The sequence below is a fragment of the Chanodichthys erythropterus genome, chromosome 16 (genome assembly GCF_024489055.1).
Source record: "Chanodichthys erythropterus isolate Z2021 chromosome 16, ASM2448905v1, whole genome shotgun sequence".
Taxonomy (NCBI): Eukaryota; Metazoa; Chordata; class Actinopteri; order Cypriniformes; family Xenocyprididae; genus Chanodichthys; species Chanodichthys erythropterus.
In genome coordinates this window covers 4264079-4289808 of record NC_090236.1, presented here as the reverse complement: position 1 = coordinate 4289808, position 25730 = coordinate 4264079, and the positions used below count along the sequence as shown (strand labels likewise).

Below are 25730 nucleotides of genomic sequence, written 5' to 3'. Positions count from 1 at the left end.
TCTTACAGGCTACAGAACCGAAACTCAGCGTAGCTGCTTGCCACGCAGACATGAGAAATATGCATGAGCTTGAAATATCTAAAATAAGCTTGAATATATAAAAACTAAAAGAAATAGGCTACTCTGATTATGATAATTAAAATGTTTCCTTGCTGTTTTGGTCACATTCATAATTATTACTTTTGCTGTTTCTTTATGGCAAGCGTTATGCGTGTGTTTGAGTGCATAGCCTATATTACATAAACGCTCTTTATTATGGTTTATTCTCTCCAATATTTAAGAAATTAAATTAATATAAATGTGATTAGTCAACTAATGGCTTAAATGAATAACTACTAGTCGACTAGAAAAACTTATTTCACATATTTTCGATCCAGTCACAAAGGGTGTTGTTTGAGCTCGCGCTCAGGTCGCATGCTCACAGACACACACACAGATCATCGCTCATTATTATCAGTTTAAAATTATATTTGTGTATGACTAACCGCAGCAATCACCAGAGAAAAAACTTTGCAGGTCCTATGGCTGAGAGAGAGCCTACTTGGATGAAAACCGCTTCAGTGAGCTCAATTATAGTAACGCGGCATTTTTTTTTTTGCCAGTAACGGTAACGGCGTTGTAACGGGAGAAAAAATAATTTGTTTGATTACTCGTTAATGAAAATAATAACGCCGTTAGTAATGCCGTTTATTCATAACGCCGTTATTCCCATCACTGCTGAAGACTGGAGTAATGATTGCAATCACACAAATAAATTACTTTTAAAATATATATTAAAATAGAAAACAGGTATTTTAAATTGTAATAAAATTTCACTTATGGGCACTTAAAGGTGCTACAGAGGATGTTTTCGATGACTGAGAAACCAAAGACATGTTACTGAGTTTTTGAAATGAGCGCATGCGTAAGAACAGCCCCCCTCCTTCACAGCTAATTTCAAGGGAACGCCTCCCAAAACCGTGCACGAGTACTGGAACACGAGTGTTTACCACCGGCATTCGCTGTGTCGTGTTAGTGGATTCATTATGTCGGACTCACCGCAGGTAACTCATAATCTGCAGTTGTTACTCCTGACAAAAACATTGCATGCAGCGCCTGTGGAGTGTGGAAAGTTACTGGAGCACGCACGTCTCTCACAAGGAACGTCACGGCAGTGATTGACAAGCCAGACGGCCAATCGTTTATGTGATGATCACACAAACGATTGCCTGATGTTTTAAGGCCCTACCCCGTGCACAGATGATGTATATTAATATTATTTCATTCAGTGCACCTAATAAATAGTCTTTTATCAGTTAGTAAAGACAGTTTCAAGTAAGATTGCAAAAATGTATAAAACAAAACCTTTAAAGGCACAATATGTAATTTTTCGCCGTTAAAGAATCCGATGGGTTGCGGGCAGAAATCATGTTCATGGATGAGATGATTAACAATCATTAACGTTACTATAGTATGAAGCAGAGCAGGGCCGAGCGCTGTGGGGAGCTGAACGAGGCCACTGAAGTGATTGCTAATGAGAGACGAGTATGACACATGGCTCCAGAGCAGAGGGACTTTTATTATGCCTCAGTCGCCGCTTCCACTTCTTCCGGTCAAGCATATGTGGGGTAACGCAGCGCTGTTTTAACATATTAGATATATTTGCGTGTGTTGAAAATGATGTTATAACGTTACTCTGAGCATTTTCTCAGCAGCTGCTATGAGACACTTGTTGCAAACTGCAGTAAGCTAGATTGATATTAGTCATAGTAAAACGTAATGGTAATCGCGGTAATTCAAGAGAACGAGATTCAAACAATAAGACTGAACGTGTTGAGCTATATAACATGATTCGTTTTCTGTCTATAAATGTATCCAAATAGTTGTTCCTCTGTGTAATAAAACATAATATATTAAAGCGTCTTTGGTGTTTCCATGGATTCTACAAATTTAAACAGGAAATTGAGGGTAACTCAGGTATGATGTCATTGCTAAGCGACGCACAGACACAGTCCGTGTCCTGGTTAAAATAGCTTATTTTTCTGGATTTAAACATTCTTGGAAACATCTGGAATAATTTAAGTACACAAGTCAACAAAAATATAACATCTTACATATTGTGCCTTAAATATCTTAAATTATTATATAAATATAATTATAGCCTTAAATATCAGACATATAACTCCAAATACTTAAAGGTCAAAATCTTACACTCATGTTCAAAAGCAAAGCAATGCACTTTAAATACTACTGCACTTGCAGCTAAAAAGAAATCTGTGCTTGAACCTCTTGTTCAGATATGGGCTCTTTCTCTCTTTGTCTGTCTGTGTCAGAATGAAATGTGTTATCCAGATGTGATTCTGTTTTCCTGGTAACATCAGCAACGTTGGCCTACTGTCAGTGCAAGCACTCCATAAATGTCCTCTTTCAGAGAGGAAACCCTTCCTGAGTGTACTGCTGTGAGAATGACAACATGTCAGTCAAATTCATTGTAGAAACAAAGAGGCAGGAAAAGCCTTACCCTTTGTGTATGTATGAGTGTGTCCAGCTTAAGTGGTAATGCAGATCTTACATCTATTACATAAATGTCTACAGATTGGATATTAAATCAAAGCAAGATAAAGGATATTAAATCAATATTAATATTATATTGATTATTGATATTAAAGGTGCTCTAAGTGATCCTGGGTGGAGTAACTTCCTGTTGACGTTCAAAGTGTTGTCAAACAAAACAGAGGCTAGCTAGACCCTCCCTCCTCCTCCTCCTCCTCCCCCTCCGTGCTTCCTGAAACAGTCATGAACGCGCATTTATAATCATTCTTGTCGGTTATTGGCTGGAGCATGTTTATTATGTTTAGTGGTCCAGGCTGCACCAGTTTGTTTTTATTGCCGTTTTCGGAGCTTGTGGTGACTACAGAGACCACGTTTTTTTACAGTGTGTTCAGGGGACAGGCAGCTAGCGGATAGTGAGGAGATGTTTGCTGTATGTGACAAAAAATCTTTTGGCCTAAAAACACGTGACATAACTTAGAGCACCTTTAATACGCTACCGTTCAAAAGTCTAGGTTAAATACGATTTTTTTTAAAGAAATTGCTACTTTTATTCAGCAAGGGCACATTAGATTGATCAAAAGTGAACTCCACTCCGTGCTGAAACACATGCAAAATAATAAGGCACCAGGACCGGATGGCTTCCCTGCTGAGTTCTACAAACATTTTTGGCCAACCTTATTCCCACTATTCAGTAGAAAAATAACAGAAATAAAACAATATGCTAAATTCCCATCCCACATGAACACAGCGCTTATATCACTTATCCCTAAACCCAACAAAGACCACACCCTCACATCTAACTACCGTCCTATTTCACTTATAAATGTCGACATAAAAATCATCAGCAAAGCATTATTCCATAGAATTGAAAAAATTATACCATATATCATCCATCCTGATCAGACCGGCTTTATAAAAGGTAGACACGCATCCAACAATACTCGCAGATTATACAATTTAATGCATTACTCATCAGTACAACAGAAAGATACACTCATTGCCACATTAGATGCAGAAAAAGCTTTCGACAGGGTCAACTGGAAATTTTTATTCACCACACTACAAAAATTTGGCTTTGGAGAGTCATTTATTAACTGGATCAAGATTTTATACACATCACCATCTGCCACAGTCACAACCAATGGACTAACATCACAAAGCTTCACACTGCACAGGGGGACGAGGCAGGGATGTCCACTCTCTCCATCTCTATTCACCATTTTTATTGAACCCCTAGCAGCAGCTATCCGCCAAAACCCATCGATCAAAGTTATTGAAACACCACAACAAACACATAAAATCTCACTTTATGCAGATGATATTCTACTATTTATACAAAAACCGTTAGTATCCACTCAAGAAATAATTAAAACAATCCAGTCCTTTTCAAAGATCTCAGATTATGCAATAAATTGGAACAAATCATCCATCCTCCCTTTACATAAAACCAAATGGGATGTGGCGCCCCACCAATCACCTATACCTATATGTCATGATCACATCACTTACTTAGGCATCAAAATTTCCTCCAGACTGTCAGAGTTGGTAACACTCAACTTCACACCACTGCTAAAAAAAAATAGAAAATGACTTGCTTCGATGGCTCAACCTTCCAATCTCCATAATTGGCAGGATAGCGGCAATAAAGATGACAATTTTACCAAAAATCAATTATCTATTCTCATTGATTCCAACCCACCCCACACTCACCTGGTTTAAATCACTAGACTCCATTATCACTCACTTCTACTGGAAAAATAAAACGCCAAGGATAAAACTCGCTACACTAAAAAAAACAAGGCTCAAGGAGGACTAGAAGCACCAAACTTTCATTACTACTCAATGGCTAACCAACTGCAATACATATACAAATGGATCCACCCCACCCAATCCGATATTATATGGCTAGATATAGAACAGTCACTATGCAAAGAATTAAATATAGCTGACATACCATTCCTTTCTAAATCAATCAAACGACACACATGTTTTAATGCTGTAACAATAACTTCCACTCTGACAGCCTGGTGGAAATTTCACCAAATCACAAATTCTATACTAGCTCCATCTAACCTCACCCCACTGTGGAACAATCCTGACTTCATAAGCAATAAAAAATACTGAACTTCTGCACATGGGCTGAAAAAGGTATCACTCACATAAAACATATTTTCAAATCCAATACATTAACAACATTTCCACAGTTGGCCCAGGAGTTTGGCATCAGGAGCAATGAATTTTTAAAATACCTACAAATCAAATCTTCTGTTCTGGCAAAAATAAACATCAGAGCCACAAACTTAGAAATTCCACCAGCAATATCAGACTTGGTTAACATTCCATCCCAAAATAAACTTCTTTCTAAAATATATAAAATCATTTCAAATCAACTTCAGACCATATACTTGCCAACAATAAAATGGGAAAACGATCTCTCAATAGCTCCTGATGCCAACTTCTGGACCCAAATCTGCAAAAACATCTATCTTATGTCCAAAAATGCTAATCTACAATTAATACAATACAAAACACTTCACAGAACACATTACACGGGCAATAGATTAGCTAAAATGGGTTTTACATCAGAAATTTTCACACATTGCAGTCAGAAATCCACAGATACATACATCCATGCAACCTGGCACTGCACTCCCATCAAACAGTTTTGGGAAGAGGTAACACAGTCACTATCCACTTTAGTGGGTTGCCACATCCCACTATCGCCCTCTCTCTGCTTGTTAGGGGACCTCACAATAATTACTGATAAATCTATAAACTTTAAAATTCTCCTAATAGCTCTAACCATCGCCAAGAAAACTATCCTCTTGAACTGGAAAACTCGCAACAACATACACATTAACCACTGGAAAAATCTCCTTACTGACTTCATTACATTTGACTATACATCTCCCTCCTATAATTATTCATCTGAAACCGACCTCTGTCATCCAACACTTTCTGACCTCTTACAACTCTGAATCCCTTTTCTATCCTCAACTTCAACTCCTCCCACCTTATAATCAAACCACAGATATTACTGCATTGATGTTATTGTTGTCATCATTGACTTTCATTAATGTTAATGTTATGATTGCTATTATTGTTTGTTGTTATCATTGTCATTATTGTTTTATTTATTGTTGCTCTTATCACTCTTATCATTGCCATTGTCATCATCATTGTCATCATCAGCAGCAGCATCATCATCATCATCATCATCATCATCATCATCATCATCATCATCATCATCATCATTATTATTATTGCTATTTTGGAATAACTAACCTGGTTTTCATTGTCAATACCACTATATTTAAAACATTGGATTATTTCCAATGCCCCCCTAATCTTCTCGTGTTTTTAATGCACAACGTAGAAGAGAAAATATATATACATACATTGAAAAACCTCACAAACACTGGTGAGACAGGCGAGAAGTGGTTCACTGGGACATCAGCTCTGTCCCAGGTTGATACACTCGCACAATGTCCCCCTTCTTTTAATGCACCTTAGACACTACACATAACATGAAAAAAAAAAGAAAGAAGAACATAGGTACCGAAAAGATGCAGGGGGGAGGTCTATAGTATTATATTATATTATATTATATTATATTATATTATATTATATTATATTATATTATATTATATTATATTATATTATATTATATTATATTATATTATATTATATTATATTATATTATATTGTAATTACATCACTAGCTGAAATTAATTGATTCATTGAGAGTGGTGTGACAATGGTAATCACTAAATCGGACAAAAAAAAAAAAAAAAAAAAAATTGACTAATGCCATAATAGTGATGGTGGGTGAGCGGTGGTAATGGTGACAATGGTAATAAATGGGCACAACACACACACACCACACTTATACATTTACACCTTTTTTGTTCACTTCTGGAATTATGGAACTACTAGATTGTTGGTCACTGCACTATTAGTGTCTGTACATCTGTCTGTCTGTCTGTCTGTCTGTTAATAAAAAATAAAAAAAAAGATTGATCGAAAGTCATAGTAATGAGAAAGGAAAGACATTTATAATGTTATCAAATATTTCTATTTCAAATAAATGCTGTTCTTTTAAACTTTCTATTCATCAAAAACTCCTGAATATCACGTGTCCAGAAATATTAAGCAGCACAGTTGTTTTCAACATTGATAATAAGAAGAAATGCTTCTTGAGTACAAAATCAGCATATTAGAATGATTTCTGAAGGATCATGTGACACTGAAGACTGGAGTAATGATGCTGAAAATTCAGCTTTGCATCACAGGAATAAATTACATTTTACAATATATTGACATAGAAAACAGTTATTTAAAATTGTAATAATATTTCACAATATTACTGTATTTTGTTTGTATTTTTAATCAAATAAATGCAGCCTTGGTGAGCATATAAGACTTATTTCAAAAACATTACAAAACCGTACCAACCCCAAACTTTTTAACATATTCATTTTCATTAATACTGAGTGTTGACTTGAATTTAATATCCAGTTTGTAGATGGAATTAGAGATGGAGGTTCGATTTGGCCTGCGACATGTCTCTATCCCATCTCTCCCTCTCTCTATTTCATAATGCTGTCTTCAGTCTACAAAGCCAAAAATAAACAGCAGGGTTTTTTGAGGGTTGTACTCTCCCTTTGATCCAAAGTAAACTCTTTAAGGTCAAACATAAATACACACTTAAGACCCGCAAGCACTTTTTTTCACCCTCTTATATAACTTTTCATTTATTTTTAAATATTATGTCTATGTCCACATCCGAGTGTACATGTGTGGCTTTCCGTGTGTAAAGGTCATGTCTTGTCTGGTAAAATGAAACTAGAATGTGTGTGTGTTTGTACCTGTATCCACTCTCGAGCAGAATCCTCTGATGGCGTCCAGCCGTTGTCGGGGTAATGCAGTCTGGAGCGCAGTGGAGACCAGCTGGGATTATACTGTGATGATGCAGTTATCATGTCTTCTGTGATTTCACCGCTTTCCATCCCTAAAGGAGACATACACTCACCTACACACACACACACACACACACACACATACAGATGTATTGTGAGCAGCAGTGTCACGTTTTTGCAGTAATAAACAGCATGCATGGCACTATCGTTAAACTGAGTACATTTGAAGTGGTTCTCACTATCTGACAAAATCGTAAATCATGATTTTTTTTTTTTTTTTCAAAATATGATACTGCAGGTTTAGGTTTAGTAAATATCTTTCTATGTCTTTGTGTGTGTGTGAGAGAGAGAGAGAAAAAAAAAGAAAGAGGAACCACAGGAAGTTAATATTAGCCTTTCATGTTTGGCCTCAGATGTAGTGACCCATGTGACCCTCCTGCCCTGTGTGGCCTTGAGATGATGATGAATTATAAACGGACAACCTCTTTGCACTTTATTACACTGAACTGAAAGCACACACATACACACATTGTGAAGTGAATATTAGCTGGGTTCAGGTCTCAAAGGATCATGGGTGTTTCTTTAGTGCCATCAAGCACATTATTGCCACATTATTGCTAACAGTCTCAGTTAGTGTGTGACTCTCTGAAAACATGATAGATGGGTTTAATAAAAGCTCCAGATTGAGTGAGCTGACTCTGAGAGCGAGAGAAATATCAGCAGTTCTCATTTCATTCTCATCTTTACATTGACTGCAGACAAATATGAAACAATATAAACACTGATTTAAATAAAAAATTGCATGTATAAAATGTGTTACTTAATTCTATAAATTTCATGTTATTTGAAATAAAAGAGTTCTAAGAGAGACTCTGGTTATAAAAAAAACAACACCATTTTTGAAGCCAGTTAGTTTCTGCAACATAATCTGGGCATGCGCTTTTACACAATATGTCAAGGTAATAAATACAATTTAACTTCCAGCTACATTTCCCACAATTATTTTAATTTGAAATGAAATCAGTTTAAATTTCATTTTCCTTTTATAATTGGCATGATATGGAAGTTGAGATTTTTTCTTCCCTATTGTGACATATATTCGAGTGAATCAGCTTCTCGAACAAGACAAAATGTAGGACGGGGCTTAATTTTGACAGGTTGCCCTGCTCTCACACCAGTAAAAACATTATCATCAGAGAAGAGATGTTTTCTCTGCACAGAGAAACTATATTGTTGGAATCAGTTTTAGAATGATTTTTCCAGCTGATGAATGAAACATTGACAGCCAATCAGAATCCATCCTGCTTTAAAGAGCTTGAGCATTTAAAGCGGCAGACGACATTACTGCAGTGCGTGATTATAATAAACAGAATTGTCCGCTGGTGTGGAGGCTAATATAGTTATCATTCTTGATGTGAACGGGCCTTAAAGATGAAGACAAATCTGGGCTGTGTTTCCCAAAAGTAGATTGTAAAAACCATTGCCACCTTTTGGGAAATGCAGCCCCACTGGGCGTTATATTTGGCAAATGATTGCAGAAAACATTGATTGGCTGAGAAAACTGAAATAATCACTATAATGAAGCAATCTTAATGCAAATTATGATTTATTCATTAAAACATTATTTAAGAAAATGCAAAAACTGAAAATCTAGTATATAATTCTTCAAATATAAACTATATATTTAAGTAAATGAATTTATATAGTAAACATTGCTATAATAAAGTGAACAGGAAAATTAGAAATGATTGATTAAATTAAATTTTTAATTAATTCTTGGTCGGCGGTCAATGAGAACTAAAGTTCATGTCCAAGGTTCTTTAGCTCCAACTTCAGCTTAGTTTTCTCTAATTCCAGTTTCTGTATCCAGTTTCTAATTGTAGTTTTGATTTTTCCAGTGTCAATACTTCATACTGTTTTTCCAGTATATGCCTCATGGTAATCTTGCTTGGAGGGTCTTTCTGTGTCTCAGTGTCCGAGCCACTTATTACAGGTGTCACCTGGATGTTGCTTGAATAGTCTTGATTAAAAAAGAAGAAGAAGAAAAAAAAGAAGTTAGTAATGTTAGGGAGAAATAGGAACACTTTGTTTGTTGTAAAAATTCTCAGTTGCCACTATATGCTAGTTAACTAACTTGGTGAGTTATAACTCGTAGTTTTGTAAGGATGAGTTTTACCTTCACTTTGTGCTGTTCTTGCATATTAATGGCTAGAAAGGAGAATCTTACAAAGCTATTCACTAAACAGGGGTTCTCAAAGTGGGGTCTGTGCCCCATAGTCCAAGAAATAAATTTAGGGCCCTATGATTTCCACAATGCAGAAAACTTGGATGGAATCAGAGAATACAGTCATAAAAATGGAATTTACAGTAACACAGAATGTCACAGAATTTGACAAATTTTGGATGAATATATAAAAAACATATGGACTGTATACTTGAAATTGCGACATGCACTACCGTCTGTGAATATTAAAGCTCAAAAAGGCTGCTATTTAAATATGAATTATGCATGTTCTACGCATCTCTGTCCGAATGAGTTTCGGCTATACACATACTCAAGCATGCCAGATGCTCGTGGTGTTTTTAGCATCTGCCGTCTCACTATATAAGGACATGAACACAACTTAATCTCGTGACCTGTTCTGCTCTTCACCAGCCTTACACCATCTCACTTGATAAAACTATTGTCATATCATATGCACACAGAAACTTGAGTATCTTCATGACAACCCATCAAAATAAAAGTTTGGTTTAACTTGAAACAATTATGAAATACAGAAATATAGTACTATTGTACAGTAGAATATACTTACCACAGTAATAATAATAAAACTAAAACTTTATTTTTTAAGGAACAACATTTTATAGGGCCCTGTTATTGCAAACATTAAAAAAAAGTTTTTAAAGTTTGATGAATTGATTAGACATGGCTCATTATTATTAAAATTGAATTTAAGCAATACAGTGGAAAAAAAGAGAAAAACATAAATGGATTTCATATGGTTGTTTTTGTTCAACTTTTAATAAATTGTTGATAAATTGTATATGTTGTATAATTTTAATTATTTTTTTATATATATATAAGAGTACATACTGTAGCAAGCATATGCTTAATTATGAGAGGATGCTTGGAATATTTTCTTCTCTCTAAGGGGTCCCTGGCCCCAAACAGTTTGAGAACCCCTGTGCTAAAGGATGAGACTCACACCATTGTGTGATGCAATGTGTCTGTATTATAGAGGAATAGGAACAGTTTGTTGCAAAAAATTCTCATTTGCCACTATATACTAGTTAACTAACTTGGTGAGTTTTGACTCATAGTTGTAAGTGTGCAAGCATGAGTTTTACCTTTACTTTGTGCTGTTTGTTTCTGGGTTGTCATTGGCACATCTTCATCTTGAGTGACTATTGTTGACGAGAGAGGAGAATCTTACCAAGCTATCCACTAAAAGATAAGACATGGAACTATACACAGCTACTCAATACAAAGCAGCAGAATAGTATTTAAAAAGGAGGAAAAAAGATATAAATAACTTTCTCAGCAAGCAAAAACATAGGAAACAGAACAGAAACACAAGCAAAATCATTACTACTCACAAGACTGTCCAAGCAGAGCTGAGGCGATGGCTGTGTAAGGCAATGCATCTTCCGTTGCTGCGGGTAACTTCCTGTCGTTAACTCCGGAGATTCGTCAGCGTATATTTTAATGATAATTCACATGGTCCTTTTTTTTATTTATGAGTTGGTCCTTCTCTGGTTGCTGAATTTTTCGCTTCCAACATGTTTTTAAAACGTTTCTGCACATCTTTGACAAGTCATGTGACAACAAATTGACAATAAACATTCTCTGTTATTGGGGTTCTTGTGTTTTGTTTTGTTTTTTTTATTATTTGCATTGTAATCACTAAATTTGTTAATTAAATTCGATTGAGCGGCATTGTATTTCTCTAATATAGAAATGTTTTGAGCGAAGGCAAACTGTGATGAGTGCCTGCTGTTGGCCATTTTATTTAAAGTTGTTCAGTGTCTTATTTTTCCCACAAAGCAATGCAAATTATTCTTACTAAAGACAACATGTGCTTACTATATGAAACAGTCTTTCCTCAGTGACTCAAACCAGAACCCACAAAGAAGTCACTTTCAAACCAAGCAGCTTTCTGTCGGTCAATGCCGCAAATCCACTTCTCCCTAAATATTTCGCCCTCACGCGACATTCCCAATGACGTGGATTTATTTTGAAATGTCAGGATTTTGCTCTCACTGGTAAATGTGACCACACTTTAATGGTTGTTGTGGCAGAGTCATCAAGACATTAACATCCACCCATATTTTATATATCTTCTATGTAATACTGGACCCGACAGCAAATTCACAATGCATTCACAACACTTTGTTATGTCACTGGCAAAGAGTCACTTATATAGAGAAACCTTATAAGCACAGTATCAAAAGCAGTGTTTAATCAGAGAGAAGTGGGAAAAAGTAGTCCAAGAGATCTTGACAAATATAATAAAATATTATTTATAAAATGTGCAAAATGATAACTTTTAAATGAGACTGAAGGTCTATCTACACTAACCTTGGTGTTGCTGAGATTGGTCTGAGCTGGTTCGGATGCTGTAATTTGCTGAAAAACCCTCCTTGGTGATGGCGTTGTCTGTGTGGATGGTGAGAGAGAGAATGCCGGTGTACGAGATCACACGACTTGGCGGTCTGGAACCACAGTATCGACCAATATGAGGCCCCACTGAGAGAGAGAAAGAGAGAGATGGAGACTTAAGCAATTCAATTCACAACTCAATGAAAATATGAAAATGACTTTATTTTGAACAAAATCAAGTTTGGCCAAAATTAAGTTTGTTTGGAGTTCATAAGAGCTTGCCAAAGTAAACTTTCAAGAAAAGCTCGCTCCGGCTGGTGAACACCTTCAAACTATCATTGGTCTGTGGGGATTACATAATAGGTAGGTGTGCTCTGAGGCTCTGCTTTCTTTGACATGGAAATCTCATCCAGTTTATTTCTTCTGTTTGTCGAGGTCAGATGTATACGAGTAAATGTATAACGTGACGTGACTTGACTGGAGCGCTGATTGTAGAGCTTGTGCAAACATATCCACATTTCTGTGATCAAATGCTTTCTTAACTGCTGTTTTCTCATTAGTGTCATTTTTGTTGTCTTTATTTTGTTATTGAGAGGAAAGTGCAGTACATATTCATCTAAACATCGCTCTCAGAAGTGTGCATGGTGCTGAGATTTTAACTAACAGTATATGGCTACGAAGATATTTCAAGTTTCTTTTTACCCTTAAGTGAAGAATGAAAAGAACTTTGCAGTAAGTATATTGGGCCCTTAAAACTTTATAAACTTCCTGCTGCTCTCAGCATGAAGTATAACAGTCAGCACTGTTTTTACCCTTAAGTTCCTTTTATTTTCATCTTTACCTGTAGGATATCCATCCCAGATCTCCAGATAGTCAAATCTGCAGAGAGCCCCTGTCGGTGCAGATGGGTCCGATTCCATATCAAAGCTCTGGAAGTCCAAAACGATCTCTGCCATCTTGGGTGCAAAGATGATGAAGGTGCACTCCAGGTTGTTTGGATAATTATCAGGGAATCCAGGGGTTTGGAACACTCCGTGCGGTTCAGTGAAGTTTCTGGAACATTCAGTACCTGCACAAAATGCAAAGTATCACTGAACCACCACAAGAACTGAACAATATCAGAGAATATAGTCATTTGCATGTAACACTTTAAAACATTACAACAGAATCAATATTTTGATTAAAAGACACTCTTTGTCTTAGTGCATGTGCATTAATAGATCTTTGACTGTGTTTGTGTGTGTGTTTTGGTACCTGTGCGGTGTATCTCATAGCGGATGCTGAATCCGGCTCCTGTGCTTTCATAGTCGGAGGTGAATTTGATGAGTAAAGAGTTTCCACTGGAGATAATCGGAGACGGGGCGATTTTGCCGCAGAATCTCCCAGGAGAGGGAGCGTTTTCATCTGCACCATCAAACACCTGTACAAAATCATACCTGCACACACACACACACACATTATTGAGAATACTGTTCTGTAATACTTTTACAAGTGAGTTAATGTAAAAACTGTTCTGTGTCTGTTTAGTTATGGGCAATATGATATGATATATGATATGATAAATATTATGTGGATATTCTTAATGCTTTGCTACATTTGTAACGCCTTATAATAAACCTTGTAATCAGTTTCATGTTTTTGTCAATAACTGTAATACACTGTTATAATTGAAGGGATGGATTCTAGAATCCACTGCTGCTTCAATATATATCTTTTAAGTTATTAATCAACATTTATCTTTCTGTTAAATTATTTGAATGACTTCTTCAATGTATGTTAAAGCATCTATTTTCCTCTGTACCTCTCCCTGAGAGAAAAGAACATGTTATCAGTATGTTTTGGGGAAAGTTTCCTGCTCAGATCAGAGCTCAGATCAACTCAACCTTGAAGAAGCTGTGAATCGTGTATCTGTGTATGTGCGCTAAGTGCTCAGTGCAGGTCCTTTGTTATTGGACAACTGGCATTCTGCTTAAGACCAGCAGACGTCATGTCATGACCCCAAAAGGACATCCAGTACCAAAATCCAGGGTCCCCTCGTCAGCATTGTGACAAAGGCAGATATGCTTCTTACTATCTGTCCACGAGTGGAAAATTTCTAATCTTGTCTATTTTTCTTAGCCAATCAGAATCATCCAACCTGAAGTAATGACATAGTTAGTTGACTCTGTTAGAGTATAATTGTTATGGAAATGTGAATGTACGCGAAGCGGCCTACAAAGTCCTTGAGAGACTCGAAGCTTGCTTCTGCTGATGAAACTGCAAACTATTCTTCAGTAAAATTTTCTTCAATTTATTAATTTTTTAAACTTTGACTCCGGGTCTTTATTCAACATATCTGGTTTCAAGGGTCCTAAACTGTTTATCCCCAACATAATATACATATAAACTTACATTATAATACAAAATTATTTGTTTATGCACTATAATGCATTAAAACTCACCAAATGTCATATTTGTATAATTAAATTTTATACTGCTTTATATTCTTGATGTGACAAGGAATACATATTATAATGTATTATGGGTAACTTTGAAATGCCTTTTATTAATATATATATATATATATATATATATATATATATATATATATATATATATATATATATATATATATATATATATATATATATATATATATGCTTATAGACAGTGTAATTGGAAACTCTGAGAATTCTTCCCCCTGGCTTCATCCTAGGGTAACTTTTGCATGACTCATTTAGATTCATTTCGATGACTCCTACAGCATCAGCTCCAACAAAACCACCCGAAACATGAGGCATTTCCTGCTGACCTGACACTGGTTTTACACACAGCACCCCCTCTGAGTACATTCGTGCTCTCTTGCTCTCCTGTAACCCAAGACACTGACGGTCAGTATGATCTCTGACCTCTCACCACGACTCGACCCTCTGAGGGAGCCGAAGCGTGCTTCCTGCCATTCAGATAGATCGCTCCCATCCCTGGACTCAAGTCAGACTGATGATCTGAATTTAATGAATCATAAACTTTATAACAGGAACCCTGGCAGAAAAAGGTGTCCCAGCTTCTTAAAGAAATTTACATTTAATATTTACGGTTTGGAAAAAGGATTAATGTTGTACATTCCAATGATATAATTTTTGTAAAAGTTGAACACAGAAAAAGTTACGGACAGCAGCTTTAATGTGGTTCTGTTCAGTATCGCAACTTGACTTGTCTAAACTGTAAACAAGCTCTTTGCTGTTGCACTTACTATACACTGTGAATTCTGAAACATTTTTTGCTGTGATTTTTTTATGGGTGATTTGGTGCATATAAATATATGAATTATTTAAAAAATATTTGGTGTCCTAGTTTGGAAAGACATTTTTACAAATTAACCTTAAAAGCTGGAAAAATCTATGTTTTGTGAAAATCACACTTCAATCTGATGGTTTACTTTGCTGGATATATGCAATGATGGCAAAATGGACATGTTAAACAAGATAAATGGTGTATGCTTAATTTCACGATAAGTGTGTGACTAATCACGATTAAGGGTGTGCGATAAATTGCAATTAATTGATTTGATAGCACTAAATTTAATCAATTTAATACTGAATTTTTAGATTATTTATTGCGTTAAAACAGGAGTCAGTAAGTGTATGCATGTTTCTGATAAATTGACTGAGAGTTCCATACTGCAAGGTGTTTTATCTAATAAGAGAGAGAAAGAAAGAGTGATTTCTGCAGATCCACCCACTTTCTACAAAGACAGAACCTCAGAAACACAATGTCTGTGGTTTTGGATTGAAAAATATCCTGCTATTGAGCAAGACACACAGGAGGAGGATGTGAAAGCTGCTGATATAGTGACTTATTAAAAGAGTGAAATAAACCAACAATGAAACTGTCAGGAACAATGCTTTGGTTTTGGAGGTTTGCAGCTGATTCAGTCCTTACATTAAATGAGAATGTATGTGAATAGAGAGAAAGGAAAAGTATAAAGTGTGAGTGTCTGGTTATGTTTAAAAGTAAAACCCTGAAAGATAGAGGTGGAAAATAATAAGGAATAAAACATAACTCATAACAATGGGTCATAAAATTAAATCATTAAAGGGTTAGTTCACCCAAAAATGAAAATTCTGTCATTAATTACTCACCCTTATGTCATTTCACACCCGTAAGACCTTTGTTCATCTTCGGAACACATGCAAATTAAGATATTTTTGATGAAATCTGGTATCTGACTTGTCCATAGACAGCAATATAATCAACACTTTCAAGGTCTAGAAAGGTACTAAAGACATCCTTAAAACTGTTGATGTGACTACAGTGGATCAACCTTAATTTTATGCATAAAAACAAACCAAAAATAATGACTTTATTCAACAATATCTTCTCTTCTGTGTCATTCTCATACTTTGTTTATGTCCAGCGCTTCCAGGTTCTACATCCGAACGGCTCCTGTGTCAGCATCACATGTATGCGTCGTGCTGCTCACATGATCAGCTTTGGCCAATACTAAGCCGGCATTTGGACTTAAACATGGAAGCCTGCGGGTGTGGAACGACATGAGGGTGAGTAATTATTGACAGAATTTTCATTTTTGGGTGAACTAACCCTTTAAAATCATGACAATAGAATGTTGAATCATGCTAGGGTGTTGAAGGTGGCTGCTATGTACCTGTTAAGGTGTTCTGAGTAGTTTTTAACACATTGCTATGCGACTGCTAGGAGTGTTTTTAGCACATTGCCAGGATGGTATCATTCATTGCACAAATAGTAAAATACAAGTTACATGCCAAAGTTTAATACTTAAGTGTTAGTAGATTGTTTAAAGGTGCCTTAGAACCAGTTTTTACAAGATGTAATATAAGTCTAAGGTGTCCCCTGAATGTGTCTGTGAAGTTTCAGCTCAAAATACCCCATAGATTTTTTTAAATTAATTTTTTTAACTGCCTATTTTGGGTCATCATTAACTATGCACAGATTCAGGCTGCGGCCCCTTTAAATCGCTCGCTCCCTGCTCCCCGAGCTCTCGACTATAATACAGTGCATTTACAAAGTTCACACATCTAAGCCTCAAATAGATCTTTACAAGATGTTCGTCATGCATGCTGCATGCATGCGTTGGATCATGTGAGTATAGTATTTATTTGGATGTTTACATTTGATTCTGAATGAGTTTGATAGTATGCTCCATGGCTAAAGCTAACATTACACACTGTTGGAGAGATTTATAAAGAATGAAGTTGTGTTTATGAATTATACAGACTGCAAGTGTTTAAAAATGAAAATAGCGACGGCTCTTGTCTCCGTGAATACAGTAAGAAACCATGGTAACTTTAACCACGTTTAACAGTACATTAGCAACATGCTAACGAAACATTTAGAAAAACAATTTACAAATATCACTAAAAATATCATGATATCATGGATCATGTCAGTTATTATTGCTCCATCTGCCATTTTTCGCTATTGTCCTTGCTTGCTTACCTAGTCTGATGATTCAGCTGTGCACAGATCCAGACGTTAATACTGGCTGCCCTTGTGTAATGCCTCGATCATGGGCTGGCATATGCAAATATTGGGGTCATACATATTAATGATCCAGACTGTTACGTAACAGTCTGTGTTATGTTGAGATTGGCCTGTTCTTCTGAGGTCTTTTAAACGAATGAGATTAACACAAGAAGGAGGAAACAAATGAACTCTTGTTATTCAACTATGCCAAGGTAAATTCAATTTTTGATTCTTGGGCACCTTTAAATCTCTAACACTACTTATGAGTAATAGCAATAGGGATGATTGCCTTAGCAATAATGAGTGTGTGTGTGCTGTTAAGAAGGAGGAGAGAGAGAAACAGTGTGTCATTAATGATTAATATGTGCAGAATTATATATTAAAGCATTCCCACACAACAAAGCCATTAATGATAAACATTATTTCTACTCCGTAAGTGTGTGTGTAGAGGGACTAAAAGAAATCAATCCTCATGAATGCTGCAGGAAACTACTTGTGTTTTCTCTCCTGGAACACACATCATAAAACAACAAGTCCCTGTCTCTACGAGGTATTTGAAGGATATAGATTGTGTGTTTGTATGTGTATATGTGCGTTTTGTGCCACAAGAACACATGTGACTGATTTCACACTAATTACATTAGTGTCTGGGGCCAGAGGCATTTGTAGGATCCCCATCTCCAACGACCCCTCAGATAAGACAAGAATGCACTAGAAACACACTGATCCTCTAAGACATCCTCTGGATAAAACGACTATACTACTACTGTAAACAAATCACACAGCTGAGCTAAATAAACATTCATATTACCAAAAAATCTAAATATAACAGCAATAAAAGCATGGATTTGCTCCTGTCTGTTTGGTCCTTCTCAATTAATTGTACAGTTTATATTTCCAGAGAGAACCTATGGAGCTTTATCAATGAGATTTTAAAAGAAACGCCCTGTAGATTAATGCTGCATTCATCCCATGTGGGAATTACCATAATTACAAGATGACAACTTGGAGAATCTACTCAGAGCTGTTCACATCCTCGGGCTCAGACATAATTTGTTTCCATGGCAACGCTCATAACGCCAAAATTGATCCACGCGCAGCTTTGTTGTTGATGACAGCAAAATAATTAAGTACTATTTTAATTCATCATTGTAGAATAAAGAAAGTGCACCAGGTAACAATAGCTATAATAAAAAGGCATACCAAACATGAATATGAATATGTAGTGCTATCTAACTACATTTAACAGCTGAAGCCACTAGCATTTTTGTCATCACAATCATCAAGTCTGAGTTACAGCTTGTAATTTGAAGCTCAATGAAGACAAGAATGGCTTTTACCAGTCAGAAACTGTTAATGCAGCATCTCAAACCTTCTCATAGCGTGCATGTGTTACCGGCTCTGCTCTGTTATATAATATGTTGAAATAAAAAGCTGTTAGATTGTCCGGTGCGTTTGTTCTCTGCAGTGCAGCTCAGGAAGGAATGAATACCGTGTTTCGCTGTGGTCTCTTGGGCTTTTCCGCAGGGTTCATTTAATAATGTTCACCATAAACTCTGCAGTTTTGCCACAGCTGAAAAACTCGAGCCTGTCCAAAAACAACACAGCAGCATCTGGTCCAAGTTAAAGTGAAGTTCTGATTAACCTCCCTGTTCTGAGACTCACACTCATGGTAGTCTGTCCAAAAAACACCAGACATTCCAGAGCAGGCATTGACAGTCACACTCTTAATGTTGGCATCTGGCTTTAGTATTTTGAGACAGATCATTTAAGCCCACTGAATGTTTCTGAACGGACAGGAAATTTCTGGAACTTTCTGGAGAAAATAAAGTAATAGCAATGCTCAGGGTGAGCATGGTTGTTTTGAACAGTCTTGATTAATTATCCATCTGTCCAAATTGCAGAGATCTATGTCTATATCTATGTCTCTCTTCCTGGCAGGTTTTTGTTTTACTTGTGAAGCATGGAAGCTTTCAAAGATCTCTTTTACAAGCTTGATAAACATCTGCAGTTGGAATCGTACACATTTATAATCCAAAACAAACACATCGAGTGTGATTAAAAATGTGGTTTATTTCTAACATGCTACACAATTAGTTGCTTAAACCCAATACCAAATTTGATGACCTCAGGAGTGCAGAGTTTATGTTACGAGTGATGATTCAGCCTGATTCATCATAGAAGACTCTTTAGATACAGTAGTTTTGATTTTTTTTTTAAACATTTCCTAAATGAGAGATGGTTTTTAACCAAAAATGTATACTTAGAATGGAATAGTAGCATACTGCTTACATACTTAAAGAGATAGCTCACCCAAAAATTTAATTTACTCACCCTCATATCATTCCATATCTGTGCAACACAAAAAAAAAAAAAATCCTTTTTTTTTTTTTTTTGTGAACTATCCCTTTAAACTTTTGCAGTCTGATCAAACAATAAGTGATGAAGGCATAATGAAAAATGTTCAGTCACATGACTGGCACGGAACCGGGCGGTCAAAACATTCATAGAACTGCATTAAAGGCATGTCAATTTTCCATCTAAAAAGAATAAAAACAAAAATATGTGAATAAAATGCAAGTTTAGGGCACCCTTGATCCATATCCAGCACCTGCTGCAGTATTTCAATCACAAAAAACAGCGAGACAATCTAAAAGGCTTAACATGAAACATACTTAAAGTTCTTACTTAGATTTTTTGTCTCGTTTCTAGTCAAAATATCTTAAAGTTCTTAAATCAAGATGCATTTTCTTGACAAGTAAAAATTATTTTCTTGTTTTCAGGAAAAATAAGTCAAAATTAAGTAAGTCTTTCCTTAAAACAAGCAAAATAATCTGCCAATGTTGTAAGCAAAATAATCTTATTTCAAACCAAGAATAAGCTATATAATCTTGTTTTCAGTTTGGACTAAGATTATTTTGCTTACCCCATTGGCAGATTATTTTGCTTGTTTTAAGGAAAAAAGTACTCAATTTTGATTTATTTCTCCTGAAAACAAGGAAATAATTTGTACTTGTCAAGAAAATGCTTCTTGATTTAAGAACTTAAGACTAAAAACAAGACAAAAATTCTAAGTAAGAACAGCATTTTTTGCAGTGCCTCCTTTCTGAAACCGGCTCATGGTCAATCAAGTTCTCTGCTTTTAGCAGCCCTCCCTCCCCCACACATACAAACAAGCCACCAGCAACCATTCACACACACCCCCAACCCCCCTGCAGATTGCTCAGGTAATGACCATATTTACACATGAATTGATGCTAATGATAGCCAAAAGACTAGCCAGTTAGCATCCACTTGGCTAAAGGAGGGTTACAAATCTCTGGGACTTCTAGTGTTAATGTACTAAAAAAAATAGATTAAAAGACTAAATTAAGTATACCTCTTATTGATTATAAATACTATATACAGGTGAGATGAGTACAGAATATGAACACAATGTGTTTAAAAAATGCTGGGTTAAAAATAATTCAAGTTGGATTAAATATGGACAAACCCAGTGATTGGGTTGTTTTGACCCATAAGTTGGGTTAAATGTTTGACCCAAACTGCTGGGTAGTTTTCATTGAACTCAACTATTGTTTAAAAATTACTATATTGCTCGCCTAAAATGAACCCAAAATAGGTTGAAAATGAACATTTAATAATTAAATAATAAACATTTATTAAATTGCTTATTAATAAATGTTCACCTTTTGATAATTACTGTTGCCTTCTCTAGTAATTATGTGTCTGATTTTTAAATTCCAAGCTGTTTTGGGTTCATTCAACCCGATCTCACGGCAGTTTGTATGTATTATACGAGGTGTCTAAATCGTATGAATTCATACGACCTCACTAAGAGGAATTCATGTGTTTTTTGCTAAATCGTACGTATTTTACGAGTTGACAAATTTGTATGAATTCATACAAATTACCTACCCCAAACCCCGCCCCTAAACCTACCCGTCACTACCCGGGTTTGACAAATCGTACGAATTCATACGAATTAGCCACCTCGTAAAATACGTACGAATTGATCGTAAGATTGGTTTATTTTAACCCAGCCATAAAGTAATTTTTATCAATAGTTGAGTTAAATAAAACTACCCAGCAGGTTGGGCAAATGTTTAACCCAACCGCTGGGTTTGTTTTTTAACCCAGCATCTTTTAGAGTGTTTATAATGGTTTTATATGGAAAAACGCTTAATGAGAAACTATGTTGCGTTTATATTCTGAGCTCATCTGCTTGCATGTACATACTATGTATCATCAATAAGGAGTATATTGAATTTGGTCTTTAAATATTACTGTCTTTCTTCATTAGTACTTTGTACAAATCTGGTAAAAATGACTGGGGGGCAATGGATGAAAGCCATGTTTTGCTGTCCAGGTGGGTGTTCCTATAAGTGTGACATCATGTGAAAACTATAATAGATATACATTCTGGTTTATTTGTCACACTGGATATATAAGAATTTGAGTGTGTTGTGTTGTGGGATACAGTTTTATGTGTATGTGTATACTGTACATTTTGAAAAAAGTAGTAGGGTAATCTAATATTCTATTCACACAAAAAAAGTAGAATATATAGAAATAGGATCTGCATTCAATTTGCATAAATGTATACATACCGCCCACTTCAAAAATAGTATATGGTAGCATGCCATTCTCTTCCTCCCTCACACACACACAAACACACACACACACACACAAACTAAAGAAGATGAACTGAAAGAGAACATGGATAGAAAGAGATGGTCATGGTCTGTCTGTTGCCCTTTCATGCTCCCTCAGGGTCCCAACAGCAGGACATTCAGCATAAGGGTCTTTTCATTGGTCCCCTGGCACTGAAATCCAACCCAATAGTAAAGCCAACTCTGTGTGACTGACAGCTGCTGATTTACACCCCATTTACGAGCTGTTTAAAATGACAGAGAGAGTCATCAAATCCATCTCATTTATGAGATTTAGTCCACACAAAGCCTTGTGAGTGTTTGAGTGCTGATGCTGTTAACTAAACCACTGAAATGCGCCACAAGGCAATAACAAGCTCTGCCTCCAACCTCACTATCATTTAATGTCATTGTCTGTCAGCCTCCTCGTTAAGAAAACAATCAGCTTAATTACTCATGTGATGCTGGAAACCTCATCAAACTGATGAAACTGAAACCATAAAAAGAGCGTTCTCAGATCATGTGCGCCTTTCACATTTTTCTGTTTTGACTCTTCACATTCTTCTCATTCTGAGAGATTTCCTCTTGGGAAAACCATCCCCCTTTTTTCCTCAGGAAAACATCCCTCCGAGTGATAAATGCAGATCCATTATCACAACCCGGGACATTTGTTCTTAAACAGATCTAGTTCACCTCCTAAATTTAGCTTCATATATCTGAAATATTTCATTTTCAACCAACAGGTGGCACACCTCAAAGATCTGAGCGCCAAACTGATCTGCTTTGAAACCAGGTAGATGACAGAGAGCGTATGAGAAGACCACTTGTAGAAAATGAAATGGAGAAATGGCAATGCTGGAAAACAAGTCATGGTCTTAAATAAATAAAAAAAAGCCTAATCCAGTCTTTCCCAATTCAAGTCAGCAGAAGATGCCAAGAAAATAGCTCACAAACAGACAAACAATCTGATGATATCTATCAATTATGACGCCCCGTTTTCCACCAGGACAGGTTGGTTAGACTTACTTGCATTCCCGACTTTCCAGGTCAAAATGCGGATTGAAGTTGATGAGTATTTTCTGCTGTGGATCAGGCGCTTGGATCAGCCAGGTGCATTGCTGGTTCACCGGGTATCCAGTCGGGTATTCAGGAGAGGTTACATACCCAGCCTTGGAGATTGTGATTTTCCCACCACAGGGTCTTTCTAAAAACCAGAGTTGCACATTTATCATTTTAGCATCTTAAACTCAGTCATAGTACTGTACATTACATGCATCTCATAGTAGCCTACAGATAACTCGTGACAAACTAAACAAAGGTAACATGACACCCATAATGTCACACGCAGCGCGCTCTGATCTTACACGCTGTTCGACAGATGATCGAACAGATCAGAAGATCGATTATCCGCCGGGAATCGATCAATGTATCTGAGCTGAACACAACAGGCAGTGGACTAAAGGGTCACTGTATATGGGTGTGCAGACGTGGTAGGCAGATATGCCACTGTGTCTGTGTGTTTGAGTCTGATAACACACACCCAACTCTCTCTAGCGCGCGCGAACATGCATATAGGCTACAACACAAACAGACAGACACACACACACACACACACACACACACACACACACACACACACACACACACACACACACACACACACACATATCTATATCTATATATATACACGGAGCATTAGTCAATTCAAGCGCTGCCATAAATTGACTAATCTACTTGTTTTAAACATATTAGCAATTAAATAGCCTAAATAATAAACAGATACAAATAACTGAAAAATAAAAATAAAAAATACACAAATTAAGTCAATTTAAGTAAAATTAAGCAAATACAAAAACAACGAATAAACAAGAAATGCTTAGGAAATGTCTAAACTAACTGGTTTTATTCATAAAAATAATATTATTAATATCACTAAATAAACCTGTGCATTAGTTTAAACCAATGGAATTTTAAGGGGCAGCACCTTGGTAACAAACTGAACATTTTCACTTTTTACAGTGCAGAAACACGCTGGTTTGAACTTATTTACAGCAATAAATTATGTAGGCTGGTGCGTAATGAATCATGTCTCCCTTCAACAAATACGGTTTCTACTTGTTTACCTTCTGAAACAGTAGCCCTACAGGTGAGCATCAATAACAAACGACGGTAATAAACATAACAGAGCTCTCCTGCGCGCACAGAACCGACACCACACACCACAATATCCAACTCACCCGTCACAGCGCGAGCCACGGACAATCCCGTTAGAGTCACACAGAGCAAAAGCCAGTACATCCTCAAAGAAATCTGTTCAGTTATATCCTCAGAATTTCGTGTAATAATTATTTCTGAATCCACGCGGTAGTTTGGAAGCTGGAGAAAGATCCTGTCACTCAGACTCAGGGAACCGCTGTGTCCTCTTCTGTAACGTGAAGAAAGTCACAGCACTGAAACGCGGGAGATTCTCGCACAGTCAGCGCTGTAGCTGCTTGAATTTCATAATCCAAGTCTAGAGGGGTTTGACAGCGCGTCCTCGGCTCGTTGGCAACGGGCTGTGGTCGCTTCTGCGGGCGCGCGGTCGGGTCACTCCCTTAAATGACTGATTTCCGTCCTCTCTGTCGCGCGTAGACGGGCACTGGTGGGTAAATTTAGCAGGTTCTGACTGGTGTGAAGGTGTCAGCATCCGATCTGAAGACTGTGGGTGTCAAAACACTCGCAGCACTGGTTGCTCCCGTCCCTCCTCCTTGAGAGAGAATGGGCAGGACTGGAAACGAGCAAACCCTCTAACCCCTTCCAGGCAGAGACGCACTGTCTCTCTGCCAACCAGACAAGAAGACTGTGGGCCAAACCAAAGAGACTTTGCGCTCATCTGCGTGGGAGCGCAGTGCTGAAAAAAGATGTCCCTCAACGCATGCGAATTATGAGGAGTTTTGATTCACAAAATTAACGCTTGGACCCCCTAAAACCCCTTAAATGTTTGTATTCTTTTTGTATATGCATTTTCTATATATGTATACGTTTTAACAACGCGTTTCAGTTATCAAATAAGTAAGATAACAAGTTAGTCAGAGTGCGCTAAATAGACGCTCGCGAACATGGTTTTCGCCTGAGGAGGTAACCATAGCAACAGTACGCTGCTCGAGCGCTTTCTGTTATTGGATAAGTACACCACCAAATCGCGAAATACTTCTGAGGGGGAAAAAACGTAGTTACTACATGTACTTACTCTAGTAATAACAGTAAAATATGTATACTTACAGGTAACTAACCCTAAACCAAACCCTATCCGCAAGTTTATAGTAAGTACATGTAGTTAATTAATATTAATCAGTAGGCTACTTATTTGAGTAAGTACAATGTAGCTACATCACCTTAAAATAAATTGTAAACACAAAAAAAAAAAAAAAAACATTTTTTTTTTTTGTTTAAAATATATTTAATATATATTAAATATATTATCAAAACAAAACAAGACATTGTTCCCTTAAACGAACCTCGGCTCAGCCATAGCTACATTTCTGACAGAAAAAGATTAAATTG

At 36.6% G+C, this 25730-nt stretch overlaps 1 protein-coding gene across 2 annotated transcripts in view; it reads right to left on the bottom strand.

Annotated features, from left to right (window-relative positions):
* The window catches only part of LOC137003519 (neuropilin-1a-like), a 53487-nt gene extending 28541 nt beyond the window's left edge, over positions 1-24946 (bottom strand). The window contains exons 1-7 of one of the 2 annotated variants that reach the window (XM_067363712.1): positions 24425-24946; positions 23214-23391; positions 13306-13487; positions 12893-13120; positions 12031-12198; positions 10800-10856; positions 7401-7564 (exon numbers count right to left, since the gene is read on the bottom strand). In XM_067363712.1, coding sequence (XP_067219813.1) covers positions 7401-7564; positions 10800-10856; positions 12031-12198; positions 12893-13120; positions 13306-13487; positions 23214-23391; positions 24425-24485 — 1038 coding nt within the window. In that variant the 5' untranslated portion in view covers positions 24486-24946. The remainder of the gene's footprint in view (positions 1-7400; positions 7565-10799; positions 10857-12030; positions 12199-12892; positions 13121-13305; positions 13488-23213; positions 23392-24424) is intronic. The other variant, XM_067363713.1, reaches the window with a different exon arrangement.
* Positions 24947-25730: the final 784 nt, after the last annotated feature.